This window comes from Gymnoscopelus braueri, assembly GCF_963280865.1.
Source record: "Gymnoscopelus braueri genome assembly, chromosome: 1".
Lineage (NCBI taxonomy): Eukaryota > Metazoa > Chordata > Actinopteri > Myctophiformes > Myctophidae > Gymnoscopelus > Gymnoscopelus braueri.
The window spans coordinates 48,593,637-48,608,698 of NC_137603.1; the positions used below are offsets into that span (position 1 = coordinate 48,593,637).

The 15,062-nt window shown below is 41.0% G+C and overlaps 1 protein-coding gene across 1 annotated transcript in view; it reads right to left on the minus strand.

Moving 5' to 3' along the window:
- The window catches only part of slc7a10a (solute carrier family 7 member 10a), a 39,757-nt gene extending 29,688 nt beyond the window's left edge, over nucleotides 1–10,069 (minus strand). Inside the window, exon 1 of the mRNA XM_080419247.1 lies at nucleotides 9,825–10,069. Within this exon, the coding sequence (XP_080275373.1) occupies nucleotides 9,825–9,924 (100 nt within the window). The 5' untranslated portion in view covers nucleotides 9,925–10,069. The remainder of the gene's footprint in view (nucleotides 1–9,824) is intronic.
- Nucleotides 10,070–15,062: the final 4,993 nt, after the last annotated feature.

Consider the following 15,062-nt stretch of genomic DNA (forward strand, 5'->3'; position numbering starts at 1 on the left):
CCTGTCGCTTTTTAATCTCTGTGTCCTCCTGTTTATCTCTAATCTCCTGTGTCCTGGCTCTCCCTGCCTATACCCCCTCAATTCCCTCTCTACCCATCTCTCTCAGTCCGTACCATCTCTGTCCTCTCTCTCTACTCTGTCTTTCGTGTCTCTTTCTCTCTTGCTCCACTGTACCACAGAGTCATGGTGTGTGTAGCACTTTCAAAATTAACAGATCAATGGTAAAAGACACAAGAGAAACTGGACAGGAAAACCACAAACATCTAAGAAACAGTTATAGAAGTTGCAACAAGTTTGGATAAGTTGAGATAACGTGACATAAGCCCTAGGCCTGTCCCCGACTAAGGATTTGTTTAGTCGAATCTAATTGGCAACTAATTGCCAATAGTCGACTGGCAGTCGACTAAATCGAATCTAATTGGCAACTAATTGCCAATAGTCGACTGGCAGTCGACTAATATATATATATATATATATATATATATATATATATATATATATATATATATATATATATATATATATATATATATTATTTTTTTTAGGGCCACAATACATTTTATTTTAAAGGGCCAAGTCTACACAGTTTGTTTTGTGTCTCCAGCAGAGTTTCTAGTGTCTATCTCTCTCTGGAAGAGGTTGCACATGAACTCTGCAGCCGCACTGAGGCGCTCCAACACAAACAATACCAATACAAAGACGAGGAATAAGAAGAATAAAGTGGAAGTTACGTGTGGTTGCAGGTGTAGACTTGGCCAAAAAACTATTAAAAACATTTATGGCCCTTAATTTTTTTTTTTCTTTTTTCGACTAGATTCCACTTAGAGACACGCAGTCGACTCGGACCCCCCGCGACTAACCAGTCGACTAGTCGACTTAGTCGAGGTCAGGCCTAAGCCCAATTGTACTGCCCTGGCCCCTGCAGGTCAATGATACCTGTACACAAAGACTACACTAATATCAAAAAGGCAAAAGAACATTAAAAGAAAAAAGAAAATATACTGTAACAATGTGAGACAATTACAATTGCATGCATCACTGAGACAGGCCATGGTCATTTCACTGTAAAATTACAGCAAGCACTGGACACGGCATCATTGCTTACTGATTGTCATAATGATGCATATAGAGAGAGGGGGAGGGGGAGAGACAGAGCGAAATTGAGAGAGAGAGCGAGAGCGGAGGAGGCCCTGGATAGTAGTTGTCAGTACTGATTTTGGGGGCCTGGTTGAAGAGATGAGCAGTTACATAAAGGCCTGTGCTGTGTGTTTGTGATGTGTTGCATGTTTGTGTTGTGTTCGTGTTGTATTGTGTGTAATGTGTTGTGTTTGTGCTGTAACAAACTGAAGCATCACAATGAATGACCCTGACCAGTCACTACTGTATGATCACTGTGCTCACATTACATTACACACATCATTATAATGCATTAGAATAGAAACCTTTTCGTGCCAGTTGATTCACTATAAAATAATTATATATCTGTAAAACACGACAACAGTCTCTAGTACAGCACATATTCCAGTTCATATTGACAACAGAACAGAGTCTCCTAAATTCATAGGAGACTCTAAATGAATTGGTTTAGAGACAGGAAATTTGATATTCATATAAATATAGGAAGGCAAATAGATATTTAATATGAAGACAGAAGTGATACTAGAATCCACAGTTTAGTATTGGATTTTGCTAAACTTCATCCAGACAAGAGACATTTCATCCTTTATTTGTTTTATCCAAGCCTTCAATATAACTCTCCAAGAAAGACTTTCACTAGTCTGTACATTATTGTTGATTTTGATTTAATTTACTACACAAGTAAATATCAAAACAATGTGTTCATTGTACACAGGTACTCTGTATCTTCCAGATAGTATCCCTTAGCATGGCTTGAGGGCGGCCAGGCTAGTTTTACATTTGCACTGAGCTGTCTTGGCGTAATGATGGCAAAATCAAACTATTAACAAGTCTCAACACAGATGAGTCAGAGTTTAGTAGTTTGTACTTTTGGTATTGCGGAGGGTGATATTACTATATGTTGTCTCACTGAGCAGCAGCAGTCAGTGTTAGCTTTGCAAGAGAGAACTTGACCTTGACTTGTCTCTGAGGTAAACTGGTGAAAAGGTTAAGGTCATGATTAAACAGTCTGGGACCTGCTGTAACCTCACAGAGAAGCCTTATTTAAGCCCTTACCTATAAACAGAGTTTATAAATGTTTTACAAAAAATTCAAATAATGGCAGAAAAATATACAAAATTTAAAAAAAAATCTTTAGAGAAATATTACAATGAAAAGACAAGCGATTCATAATCATGATCATTTTCTACGAAACTAGGAGAGAGAAGGGGAGTTTGCGGACTCGCTGTCAGGCCTTAGAGCCTATGTAGTACACGCCATAACCATTCAGCTATCAGGTTGCATACATTCTTAAATTAGCTGAAAGGCCTTTTTTGACTTTTTGACCCAAGGTCTCTAAAATGTCAAAAGAACACCACTGGAGCAGCTTGGACAATTATGGCCTCTTTACTAAGGTGCTAGTAAGTACAAAAAGCAAGACTGACGTTTCAATGCTACCACGGCTATGATAGAAGAAGGCAGGGTCGGTCCACGGGCCAGTCAGGTGCCATTGACGCACATGGGAGGCAAATCTGGATCAGGAAGTTATATATATTGGAGTCAATGAGAGCCGACTGGACCAGCTTGTGAACAAACACGATTGTGTCCTTTGTCAGTTAATTGGTTCAGGAATATAAAGACATATCACAGGTTGTTTTCTAATCACTTGTTTTTTGATAATTTTATTGAGGCATCTAAACAGCTCCATGTATAGTTTCTGGCTCTGCAGTATCGCAAGATTTGGTCGTCACAGGTTGTCAATGACCGACAGTCTCGCGATACTTTGGTATGTTCAGAAACGTACTTTGTGCTGTTTATAGATACCTCAATAAAATTATACAGTGTACATATCGAAAAGCAACACAGCAGAAAACAATGTGTGATACGTCTTCTTTTATTTTACATTTTTACAAAGGTTGCAGTTGTTTAGAAATATTGTTTGTTCATAAGCTGGTCCACTTGGCTCTCATAGACTCCAATGTATTCCACGGCTGCAGTTTGCTTCCCAGTGCAACCAATCTGCCGGCTGGAATTGCTGGATACTAGCGAAAATGACATAGATGACCGTACCTTCTTTTTAATTACCTTGAATGCTACTGCATCTCATGTTGTTGGCATGACTCTGAGGAAGCTGCAGTAGCATCTTGATTTTTATACTTACAGTAGCACCTTAATAATGGTTATAGTTAGGGTCATAATTGTCCGAGGGGCTTTTGATGCCTGTGACGCACCGGACCTGCCTCCACCTGGCTGAGGCATGGCAGAACTCTCTTTCGTCTCTAAAATATCATCAGGTAATCTAGGGATAACTGCCGACCTTTCCTGACAGCGTCATGTCATTCCGTGCAGCCATTTTCCTGTGAAATTGCCAACAAACACATAGGGCCCTATTTTGGGGGAAAAGGCAAACTGGCATGAAGATCAGTTAATGATTTGGCGGGTGAGGGGTGGTGACAGACTTTTGTAATTTTCCAGACCGGAGAAGGGCGTATCACTACCAAAGAAAAAGCACCTGTGGCGATGTTTTGAAATTGGGCTGAATATATGATCAGTGGGGTTGTTGCAGGTGGATTCAATCATGACCAATCAATCAAATCAACACTTTTCATTACCTCAAAAGAGCAGTGAGCTGTGCTACGGTGTACTGGTTTTTACAGTGTCATGGAAGAAATGTCATTTTCTTAGCAAACTAATGTCCTTGTGTAGGAGGTGCAGAGTCACCACCAACAAATCTACAGCACCTCAAACAGACTGCCAAGAGCAGATGAAAGTCGAAAAAATCAATTATCCTATCATCCTATCTAAATCACCAATTCATCTTTTATCAGATAACAGTGAATGCCAACACACGCACGAACACATATATAGACAGACATTCCAAAATACAGCTGTATCTGTTCACTTTGTTTTTACAGCTGAACAGCGCTTTTCCACTGTATGGTGCTGGCCAGTAGCAGAGCTACCATGGGGGCAAAGGGTGCGAGAACCCCAGGCCCTAGGGCTTACTGAGGGCCCCTTAAGGGCTGTTTTTGTTTGTACATTTTTCATAATATATGTTTTCAATTATTTTTTTTATTTAGCACTATAAAGCAAAATTGTGTAATGTAATTTAATTATATCCTGGAATCAATCTGAGCTTGTTATTGAATTTTTTTACTGGAATCAATCTTGAGCTTGTGTTACTTTTATGAAGTTAAGTGCAGCTGTCTGTCACTACCCCTGGGCTGTAGAACTTTCTATTTGGCGAGATACAAATGCAATGTTTTCAGATTCATTTGTGTAAGTGCAGACGCTGGATGATGGAATGAACAGCATGATGACAACAAATGGAATAAAGAGACACACTGCCTCTGTGGAGAGTAGTATGCTGCTTTTCTCTCTGGGGTATTTTATCCCTGTGTAAAAAAAAAAGGCAATGGCCTGTCGCTGTCCAATGGCAGTGGTGCTGAACCATTCACCAATCCATGCATGTAGAACGGTGTGTGTTGTCCTTGGTTTGTCTATTGCATCATGGCTGGCAATCAGTTTCTTCCGTGTGATAGGATAAAAGCTATTTTACCGTTAGTTGCATTTTTTATTTGAAAATGTCATCATGAAATCTAGGGACAACTGCCCACCTTTCCTGACTTTGTTATGTCATTCCGTGCAGCCATGTTCCCGTGAAATTTTCAACAAACACATAGGGCCCTATTTTGGGGGAAAAGGCAAACGGGCATGAAGATCAGTTAATAAGTTGGTGCGTGAGACGTGGTAACAGACATTGTTATTTTCCACACTGGAGAAGGGCATATCGACCAAAGCAAAAGCACCTGTGGCCAAGTTTCAAAATAGCTTGGATTAGGCTGAATATAATGTCAGTGGGTGTTTTGCAAGTGGATTCAATCATGACCATTCAAATTATTGTTTTTCATTAACTTTAAGAGCAGTGACCTGCTCGTAAAGTTTGCAATAGCAAACTAATTTTCATAGTCAAGGAAGAAATGTAAGAAAGGTAATTTATCCCAAGGGCAAACTAATGTTGCCAAATCTACAGCACTTGAAACTATGAAATGATTAAAGTTGAAAAGATTTATGAAATATTCTTAATGAAATAAGAAAGTAACAATGGCAATTAATTGTCTGGCACAGCTCCTATGAGTAATGTTTCTCAATGTAAGGCCCAATTCGTAAATCAAATAAACTTTGCAGAAAGACTTTTCTTGCATGTTGTATTGTCACTTACATTTTCTTTTAACTGCCCCTCTCTTCATTGTATTTTTTTTGTCTGATGAGCTGCCGAAGCATTTGGACAAGCAGTCATATCTACCAACAAGGCGCTCTCTGCATAAGCTAATGTCCTTGCATCAATGTCACTACTAGAGACCATCTCCCAAACTATGTACTATTGTTGGTGAACTTTTATACCATTCTTTGAATTAATAAAAGAAAATCTAAAGCCGGCAAAAGATCACTAAAAGATTCAATATTAAATGTTTTAATCTACTGAGTTACTATGAGTTCAATACAGAAATAACCATTTAATCAATGAACTTGGGCATCAGTTGAATCACCAAAGTATCCATTATCACATGACCCTGAATGCCAACCTGCTGCACTAGTTTGATCCGGTCTCAGTAGCATTGACCTGTTCTGACCTGTCTTGATCTGCTGCCCACACACACACACACACACACACACACCCCCCCACACCCACACACACACACACACACACTTTATTTTAATATGTACTGCCATTTGTGTGTATGGCGAAAAAAGAGAAGTACCTGTACAAATATGTGTGTCCATTGAGAAATCAATAAACATGTTTTGTTTTAAGTTATCTTTCTGCCTGCGAGACATGACTCCTTTGTGTTCAACTGCAACAGCATAACAAGACAGTGTTCTACAATATCCCAACTCATTGAACCACGACATAGCTTGTCATGATTCCATCATAGCATAATGCAATGATTGAATTAATGGAACATAGAGGAAGAATGCACATAAAACATTCTGTATGTGTTCTATGTCTATGCATCTATTGCTGAATCTGTAGTGTTCATAAAGGCTTAACCCATTCAATACGGGAACGCATCTGTGTCACTTTAGATTTCTTTGGCTATTCAAAAATAGCTGATCTACAAGCTCATAGCGCGACACATGAGCTTGTATATCTGCTATTTTTGAATAGCAGATATACAGAATAAACGTGAAAATGTGTGCAAATCTTTGAATATATATATACATTTTAACTCAAATCTTTCCTTCTGGGGGTCCCACTCCCTGGAACAAAATATTTTGAGATGGGGGGGGGGGGGGTTCGTGGACAAATACATATAATTTTGGGTGGTCCTTGACATGAAAAAGGTTTGAGAACCACTGATATTATAGCAATTATTTTACTGTTAGGATTTAGAAAACATTTGTAGAATCCCCAGAAGCAAAGATTTTAGTTTTAAAAAAATCGCTTTAAAAACATATACATTCGCCCAAAGTATAAAATAATGGTTATAGCTATAAAACTCAGTGGAGACTGAGACAGTCAGGCGGCAGACGGCACTGATCATCAATTCACCTGCCTGCTGCACACCACACGGCGGATAGGACACACAATGTGAATAAATATAATATCACATAGATCTCAAATCAGATATAAACTCTAACAGGTGTGCAATAATAGCACTAGGCTGTCCTCTATAGTAGGATATAATAGATGTATTTATGGCAGGAGCTATGCAGATTAAAACCTTTATTGGTCACCAATAGCCTGGTAAGAAATGTAATTATGCCATATTAAATCCCCACATAGGAATGTATGGAAATGGACACTAGACAAGAATATATCTAGTGTGCCATGATACAAGTCCAGGTGGGCCTTGGGACTTTGTAACAACCACACATTATTATTATTATTTCAATATAATACGATACAGTATACAAAAATGTATGCATTTTTTATTTATTTACTATATCAGTACTTTGGGTGCACAATTCCCAATACAGATGCAAATTCTATACCCTAATACTTTTTATTTTTTTTACCAATCCCAACCTGGCATCCCCATTTTGGAAATGTCATTTTAGGGATTTTACCTGAAACCTACCATTCTGTCAATCAAAAGAGGCACAGGGCAGTGCCACACCAATGCACAGAATTTGAATACGGGATATACTGTTTGTTATACAGTATGTAGCAGTGTAAACATTGAAATGTATGACTTTCTTTTTATCATAGGGCTCCAAGCCTCCAACAACACATACTGTGCATATTTGAGTGAGATTTTGACAAACCACGTTTGTCTGTAGGGCAAATTCACCTTTACTGGAATGTGAAAATTGCATGGAATGTGTGGGATATGGGAGTGGGACATAAAACTTCTGGTAAGTCAGCCAGTCAGCCAACCAGCCAGTCAGCCAGCCAGCCAGACACCCAGTTTGATTTTAATTAAATAATTAACCTCATGAATGAACCCTAGCATCCCTATTCTGGGAAAATAGTAGATCTACAAGCTTACAACGCCTCGCAACTCGACAAGTATAGACCCCTGATCATAAACCTTCTCCTGCATATCATCGGTGATGGGAGGTTAATAAAACGTAACTGATGATAGCTATCTCAATTTCTCTAGAATAATGTTAGGCTACAGACCTCAGCAACCAACATGTTGGCAGGAGGCAATGCCATGTGCCTATTGGGGTTGGTTGGTTGTACTACACAGTACACACAACAGTCTACTTTTATTCTTCATTAACAACTTAAACCGAGGCTTAAACTGTGGCAACCAGTCCTTATTCTGGGGCAAACATTCTGCAAAAATAGCATAGATTTTCGGTGAAAGTATTTGATGTGGAGGGGGAAAAGAGGGGACGAGTTATAGACCACTGGGAGACTCTGGTCAATAAAGTATATAGGGTTTAAGTGGTTAATTCCATAATCTATATAATGGTTCAAATTCCCCTTTAATGAACAGTGCAGTGCCTGTCTTCCTTTGGTAAGAAATAGCATACTTTTAAGTGTGCTTTCTAATATTTGGCATGCTGCTGTGGTCTGTATTTAGCCTTTATTTAGCCTGGTAATTTAATTGACCCAGTTGTCAACCTGCCTGGACCACATGACATAACTAAATGAAACAAAAATATAATAAGACACATCAAGGTGCCATGCAAAACTACAAAAATAATAAATGAATTTCTGCACAGCTTTTTATTTAATAATATAGTCTGTGTGTGTAGGTGTGTCACACACACACACACACACACACACACACACACACACACACACACACACACACACACACACACTAATTAAGAATATAATAATGATGAACATTTTATTTGTAGCCTTCTCCAAACATCACAGTGTGCAGCCACGTCGACATCACATTGCCTCTATACTGTAATCAGAACTCCCCCTTTGAACATGATGCAACCCAGCCAGCAGTTTTCATTTTCATCCACATGTACGGTTTAGCTAAGCTGTGCCAGATGGCAACATGGACCGACCGACCACATGTAGATGAAATACGCCACAACTTCATCATAACTTCAAATAATAAGCTATTAAAGACCATGCTTTAATCGGTCGTTGTCAAAACTCTAGGCTACTTTAAGGTCGGAAGAAGCATTCTACGTGTTGTGTTTTAGGACGTTTTGTCTCCTCACAAATCACCAAATGACAAAGGCAGCGCTATTTTTAAAACGTATAGTAGGCTAGGGCTAGGCTATAATGTAACTAATATAAACTATGCGGGCGCTTTGTTGTCACGCGCGAAACCGACATCCATCTACAGGACAGAGTACATCAGTACCGACATTCACACTTATGTTCCTACTACCGTATACCAGTGGTGGAAAAACTACTCACATATCTTACTTAAGGAAAAGTATCAATACTGCAATGTAGAAGTACTCAGTTACAAGTAAAGTCCCGTATTCAAAATGCACTTGAGTAAAAGTACAAAAGTATTGGCATCAAAATGTACTTAAAGTACCAAAAGTAAAAAGTAGGCTACTCATTATGCAGAATGTCCCATTTCACAAGTTTCCAAATGTCATTTGAAAATAGCAGATCTACATAAGCTCAGGTGTGAGCTTGTAGATCTGCTATTTTCACATAGCCAATGTTTTACAAAGTAACTAGTAACTAGTTAAGTTAAGTTTTCAAATAATTGTAGTGTAGATTAGAAGTAAAAGTACTGAAAACTGGAAATACTCCAGCAAAGTAAAAAAAGAATGCTCAAAGTTGTACTTATAAGTACAGTACTTGAGTAAATGTACTTAGTTACTTCTATTACTTCTATAAAACTGCAGGTAGGCTACCCATTGCCCCGATAAAGTATTAAGAGTTTTCACTGAACTGCATGGAGTGATACAGAAATCACATGTACGCTATGTCCTTAAAGGGATATTTCACTTTCAAATAAAATAAACATTAAAAGAATATATGAAAAAAATTCAAAAAAGTAACAGAAAATTCACGGCCACCGTGATATTTACGTTACTTTTTTTATATTTATTTTATGTATATTTTTAATATTTATTTTATTTGAAAGTGAAATATCCCTTTAAGACCACATGCACGCTGTTTCCTATACAGTATGTTAATGATCGCCTATTATGTTCTACCAACAGCAACATAAAACACCTTAATGATCTTCATACTTGGTCATAAAGTGATTCTATAAGTTCCTCTGTAGTTCGTCATTATGGATAATAAATAATAAACTCACCAATGATGATAGCGCAGGCGCTCATCAGTCCTATTTCCTTCTTCAACGCGACCCTGTCGCTCCCCCCCGGTGGGTTCTTGTCCTTCTCCGTGGCCGTCATGGTTGTTGTGTGTGGAGACTGTCCTCTGACTGCTTCTAACCTCCTCCTGTTGCTGTTAGTCCATCTGATCTGACACACACACGACTGGAGGGGATGTGGATCTGGACCTCTCTCTCTCTCTCTCTCTCTCTCTCTCTCTCTCTCTCTCTCTCTCTCTCTCTCTCTCTCTCTCTCTCTCTCTCTCTCTCTCTCTCTCTCTCTCTCTCTGACTGACTTTGTGCCTCTCTTTCTCTCTCCGACACGCACTCTCTCACTCTGACTGTTTCCCCCGCGTTTTCTCTCTTCCTCTCACTCTCTCTCTCTCTCTCTCTCTCTCTCTCTCTCTCTCTGCTTCGATCTCTCTCTCTCTCTCTCTCTCTTTCTCTCTTTCTACCTCCCTCTCTCTCTCTCTCTCCCCCCCTCTCTCTCCCCCCTCTCTCTCTTCTTCTCAGTCCCCCCAAAAAATCTGCTATATTGGCTTACAAATTATTTAAGACCAACTAACTGTAGCATATAGTATACTATAGTATACAAGTTGTTCATAGCAAACTACTCTTGTACTATGTAATGTTTCTGTAGAAAATGTGTAGAAAATGCTGGGCAACCCCCAGCCTTGATTTTGGGAATTCCCCACACCTGCCAAATGTCAAATGATGCCCCCCCACCTGCCAATTGATTAGACACTCAGTCTCACTCTCCTCCACAGACCACAGTCATTCTCCACAGAGAACTCTTCTGCATCTCTACCCTGCAAATACTGTATGTACGTTTCTGTAACTGTTGACTGCCACATGAATTCTGGTGAATACAATTGCTGTCAATGCTGTCTGCCTTTTCATCCAAACCAAACTATTAGAGGGATTTCATCAAGGCCTGATAGTTATTTACGTTCTTATTTACGTTATTTAGTTATTACGCTGATTATATATGAATCTAATCTAACCTAATCCAGCTTGTTCAGTACATGAATGGGGAAAAAAGAGATAGGCCTAAAGTAAAATGACAGATTGAAATCAATCACACTGGCAACTTTGTGGCAGTCAGGCTGCGCACACACAAATTGTGAGCCAGTAGGTGCCAGCCTTCCTGAAGTATGATCGCCTCATGACCCCCCTACCAGCTGCACCTGTAAACCATGCCTGAGTGACTACTTGGCCAACACTGTACATTGTCCAGTGTCAGGGTTTAAATAAGGACAAAACATGTGAAAACCAGGAGGCCAGTCAGAACATGCAAGAAAAGCAGAGAAGCCACAGGCAGTAGGGTGATTCAGTAAAAAAGTGGTTTTCAAAGAGGGGTTCGAGGAACCCCAAAGGACCTTGGGGGGTCCCCAGCTAAATTATTGATAGGTAGGAACCAAATGGACCCTTACAGGTCCACAAATGCAACCAAATATTCCAAAACACAGGAAAGTGCTATACAGTCACCCGGTGTCATTATGGTGCGGTGCTATAACCCTTTAAAGCTTGACACTACATCGCTTTCCACAAACAAACACATGCCTGCACATAAGCAGGGCTCACACACGCCTTATTAGATGTTTCTCACACACATTCAAAGTATTTGAAACATCATGGCAAAACATGTACTTAGGCCATATAAGTTAATTAAATGCTATTTAGACCATTCTTTATTTAATGTTGTTTGATTAATTAAAACAGATAAACAAAAGGAAACAAAATAACATTACAATGCATGCCTGCCTGCAGAGCACCAATCGTGCACAAAAGTGGCAGCGGTGGCCTAGTGGTTAGAGGGGCGGCCTTGATACCGGAAGGTCCCTAGTTCGATTCCCCAATTCATCACATCAATCATGAATCACCGCTGAATAGCCCTTGAGCAAGGCTTCCATGCAGGGCCTGGCTGTAAATAAGTGTTAACTTAGTCCAACACCCTGGGTAAACAACAAACTTTGCTTTGCTTTGCACCACAGTGCACACATGCACGTGGTGCTAGTTCAGCACCACGGACAGCGATCATGTCATTTTGGAACCCTCTTCAACCAATTACGCTGGACATAATATTACATGTGATGGGCCCGCCCAACGTGCCAGGGACCCATGCAGTCCTGATAGAAAAGAAAGGTTGATGTGACGGGCCTCCGGGAGTCCCTGGCCAGGGGGTTTCCTCCTCCTCCCCCCCCCCCCCCCCCCGGCCCCCCCTGAAGCTCCGCCCCTGAACCCACCAGTTTTGCTGCTGTGGCACTCTGGGTGAGAAGGGCGGAAGTACAGGAAGTACCGCCCAAGGAAGTTATGTTGATGCCTTACATTCCCCGGGAATGAAAATTGTGTTGTGATTGGTCGGGGGGAAAAAAACTGCTTCCGGGGGAAGTACGTTATGGGAGTCCCGCCCTACACTACAGACACTTTCTGCATAAGGTCGTTACAGGCTTTTACCCCGAGAAAATGCTGGGAACAAGGTTATTGGTGTGGCAACACCACTCTGGTCTTGAAACGCATATGCCGCTGGCCACTTCATAAAATAGTCCATCACTACTATGACACAGTAGTTCCCGGTCACGGACGTGTGATCGGACCGAAGCAGAAACTTGTGTCCGTATATTATAAGTACAGGCGGACATGCTTCACAGCCTGAACCACCGCTAACAGCTCTTGTTGGGTCAGCAGTTGTAGTACACGACTACTCACTCTCAGACTCCGCCTTCCAAGATAGCACTGGGCCCAGGCCACTGGCATTACTGCCGTTTGGTTGTCCAGTTCAAAACTCAATACAGAGCTAGCCTTCCTCACCAGCTTGTTCAGTGTGTTTATGGCTGGTGTTGATGTTACCATGGCAAAGGAGAAGACACTCCTGTGGTGGAGGGCCTCTGTGCTGTCAGTCCAGTCCATACAGTTTCTTCTTTTTTTTACCAACTTGCTTGAAGAGCATGCTAGTCTACTAACAGACAGAGCAACTAGTGAACACCTATGCGACATGTTTTCGACATCTTTTTCAACATTGTCTTTCCTTTAAGCCAATGGGGAGTACTTCCCATACTCTGAACGGCATCCTCCCATGCTATGGCATCATAACCTTACTAGACACGCCTGCCGTTGGTTCTCTGTGTTTCCTTAATTTAAATACATTTGAGACACCTTTTTTTTGTTCTTGTTTCAACTCAAAACAAAACAAAACACGGTAATGGCGGCAGCAGGAGAAGAACGAACTGAGTCTGATCAGCAGCTGAATCAGCCTGACAAACCTCCAAGAACACCCCATGGCCTTATCTGAAGTCCATGTTATGAAAAAAAACGCACAGACAGACATACAAAAAAAAAATCTAATGCTTACTGTGTTTACCGAAGACAAACTACATCGCTTACAAGGTTCTATAAATTCATTGTGAAAACATTAAATGGTGCATTTATATAGCGCTTTTATCCAAAGCGCTTTACATAGATTGTGCATTGCATTCACCCATTCACACACACATTCATACATACACCGATCGCGGAGGAAACCATGCAAGGCACCAACCTGCTCATCGGGAGCAATTAGGGGTTCAGTGTCTTGCTCAAGGACACTTTGACACTAACTCTTCTGGGGTAGCCCAGGATCGAACTGGAAACCTCACGGCTTCCATCCGGCCGCTCTACCGGCCACTCTACCCCTGAGCCACTGCCATCCCATTACAGCAATGCATTGAGATTTAATTACAATGGGTCACATGTAGACCTAAAATAAATGTCAAAGTCATACCAGTTTGACTGGAGAACATGCTACTGGTCAGGGAGAGTGAGTGAGTTTGTGAGAGAGAGAGAGAGAGAGAGAGAGAGAGAGAGAGAGAGAGAGAGAGAGAGAGAGAGAGAGAGAGAGAGAGAGAGAGAGAGAGAGAGAAGAGAGAGAGAGAGAGAGAGAGAGAGAGAGAGAGAGAGAGAGAGAGAGAGAGAGAGAGAGAGAGAGAGAGAGAGACACACATGGTGAAAGATAAAGAGACAGTGGGGTGGAGAGAGAGAGAATCAAACTACTAATACTGTCCCATGTGGTGCGTTTCTCTCTCTCTGCCACCCTCTTTCCAGCCTCTCTCTCTCTTACTCTCTCTCTCGCTCTGGCCCACACATAGCAGTTCTATCATTAGACCCACAGCTGTACACTCAATGTCACAAAGTTTGTCTTAGGCTTAGATATTAGGCTCTGCATAACTGTCAACACAGTCACACACGCACAAATGCACGCATGCACACACGCACACACACACACACACACACACACACACACACACACACACACACACACACACACACACACACACACACACACACACACACACACACATACACACACACACACAACACACACACACACACAAATATGGCTCTGACCTTTGTAGTCCTTACTATTGGTTGTTTGTAATGGATCTAGAAAGTGAAGATTAAATTTGCATTGATTGCAATCGATTACAACATCCCCAAATATCAAGCCATTTGTGTCCTTTGAGTGTACATGCTGTTTGTGTGTGAAAAAAGTGGTTTAAGCTGACCTTGGTTTCTTCCCATTCATGCAATTGCTGTATACACATTTACATGAGCAGCCAAACAACACCACAGTCTTGTGGCCACTGGGAGCTGACCAGCATGACCACCACTATGGTTTCTACTGTCGCTGTTGGCCACTGGGAGCTGACCAGCATGACCACTGTCTTTTACTGTTGGTCACAGTGAGCAGACCAGTGCAGTGAATAATATTATCACAGTGATCATATGAACAGGTTCACCTGGTTATGATTATCCAACAACACCCCCGGGCCCCTCCCTCTATCTTCAACTGAAAACATTTCAAGTATCCCCCTCCCCTCTGGGACAGTGCTAACAACAACATGTCACTCTCCCCAGGGCGAACGAACGTGAGTACACCTATTCTCTCCTTTCATTGTCCCTCCACCTCTCCTTATATTCATCCCTCCTCCTGTGAGGTGTAACCTGACACCTGGCTGCTGAACCCATCATGGAAATAACTAAATGTGAGAAAAAAAAGTACTACAAAAGCTTAGCCTTTGTAGTACATTTGTTGCACCATAGAGTTATATAACTCTGTCTATCAATCTGCCGAACATAGTGGCATCTTTGGTTAAGTATGAAGCTGAATGTCGATTTATTTTTTAACATAGCAGGGATAAAGGGGTGGTCAAACAGAGGCACTTCAAAAATGCCTTGGCAAAA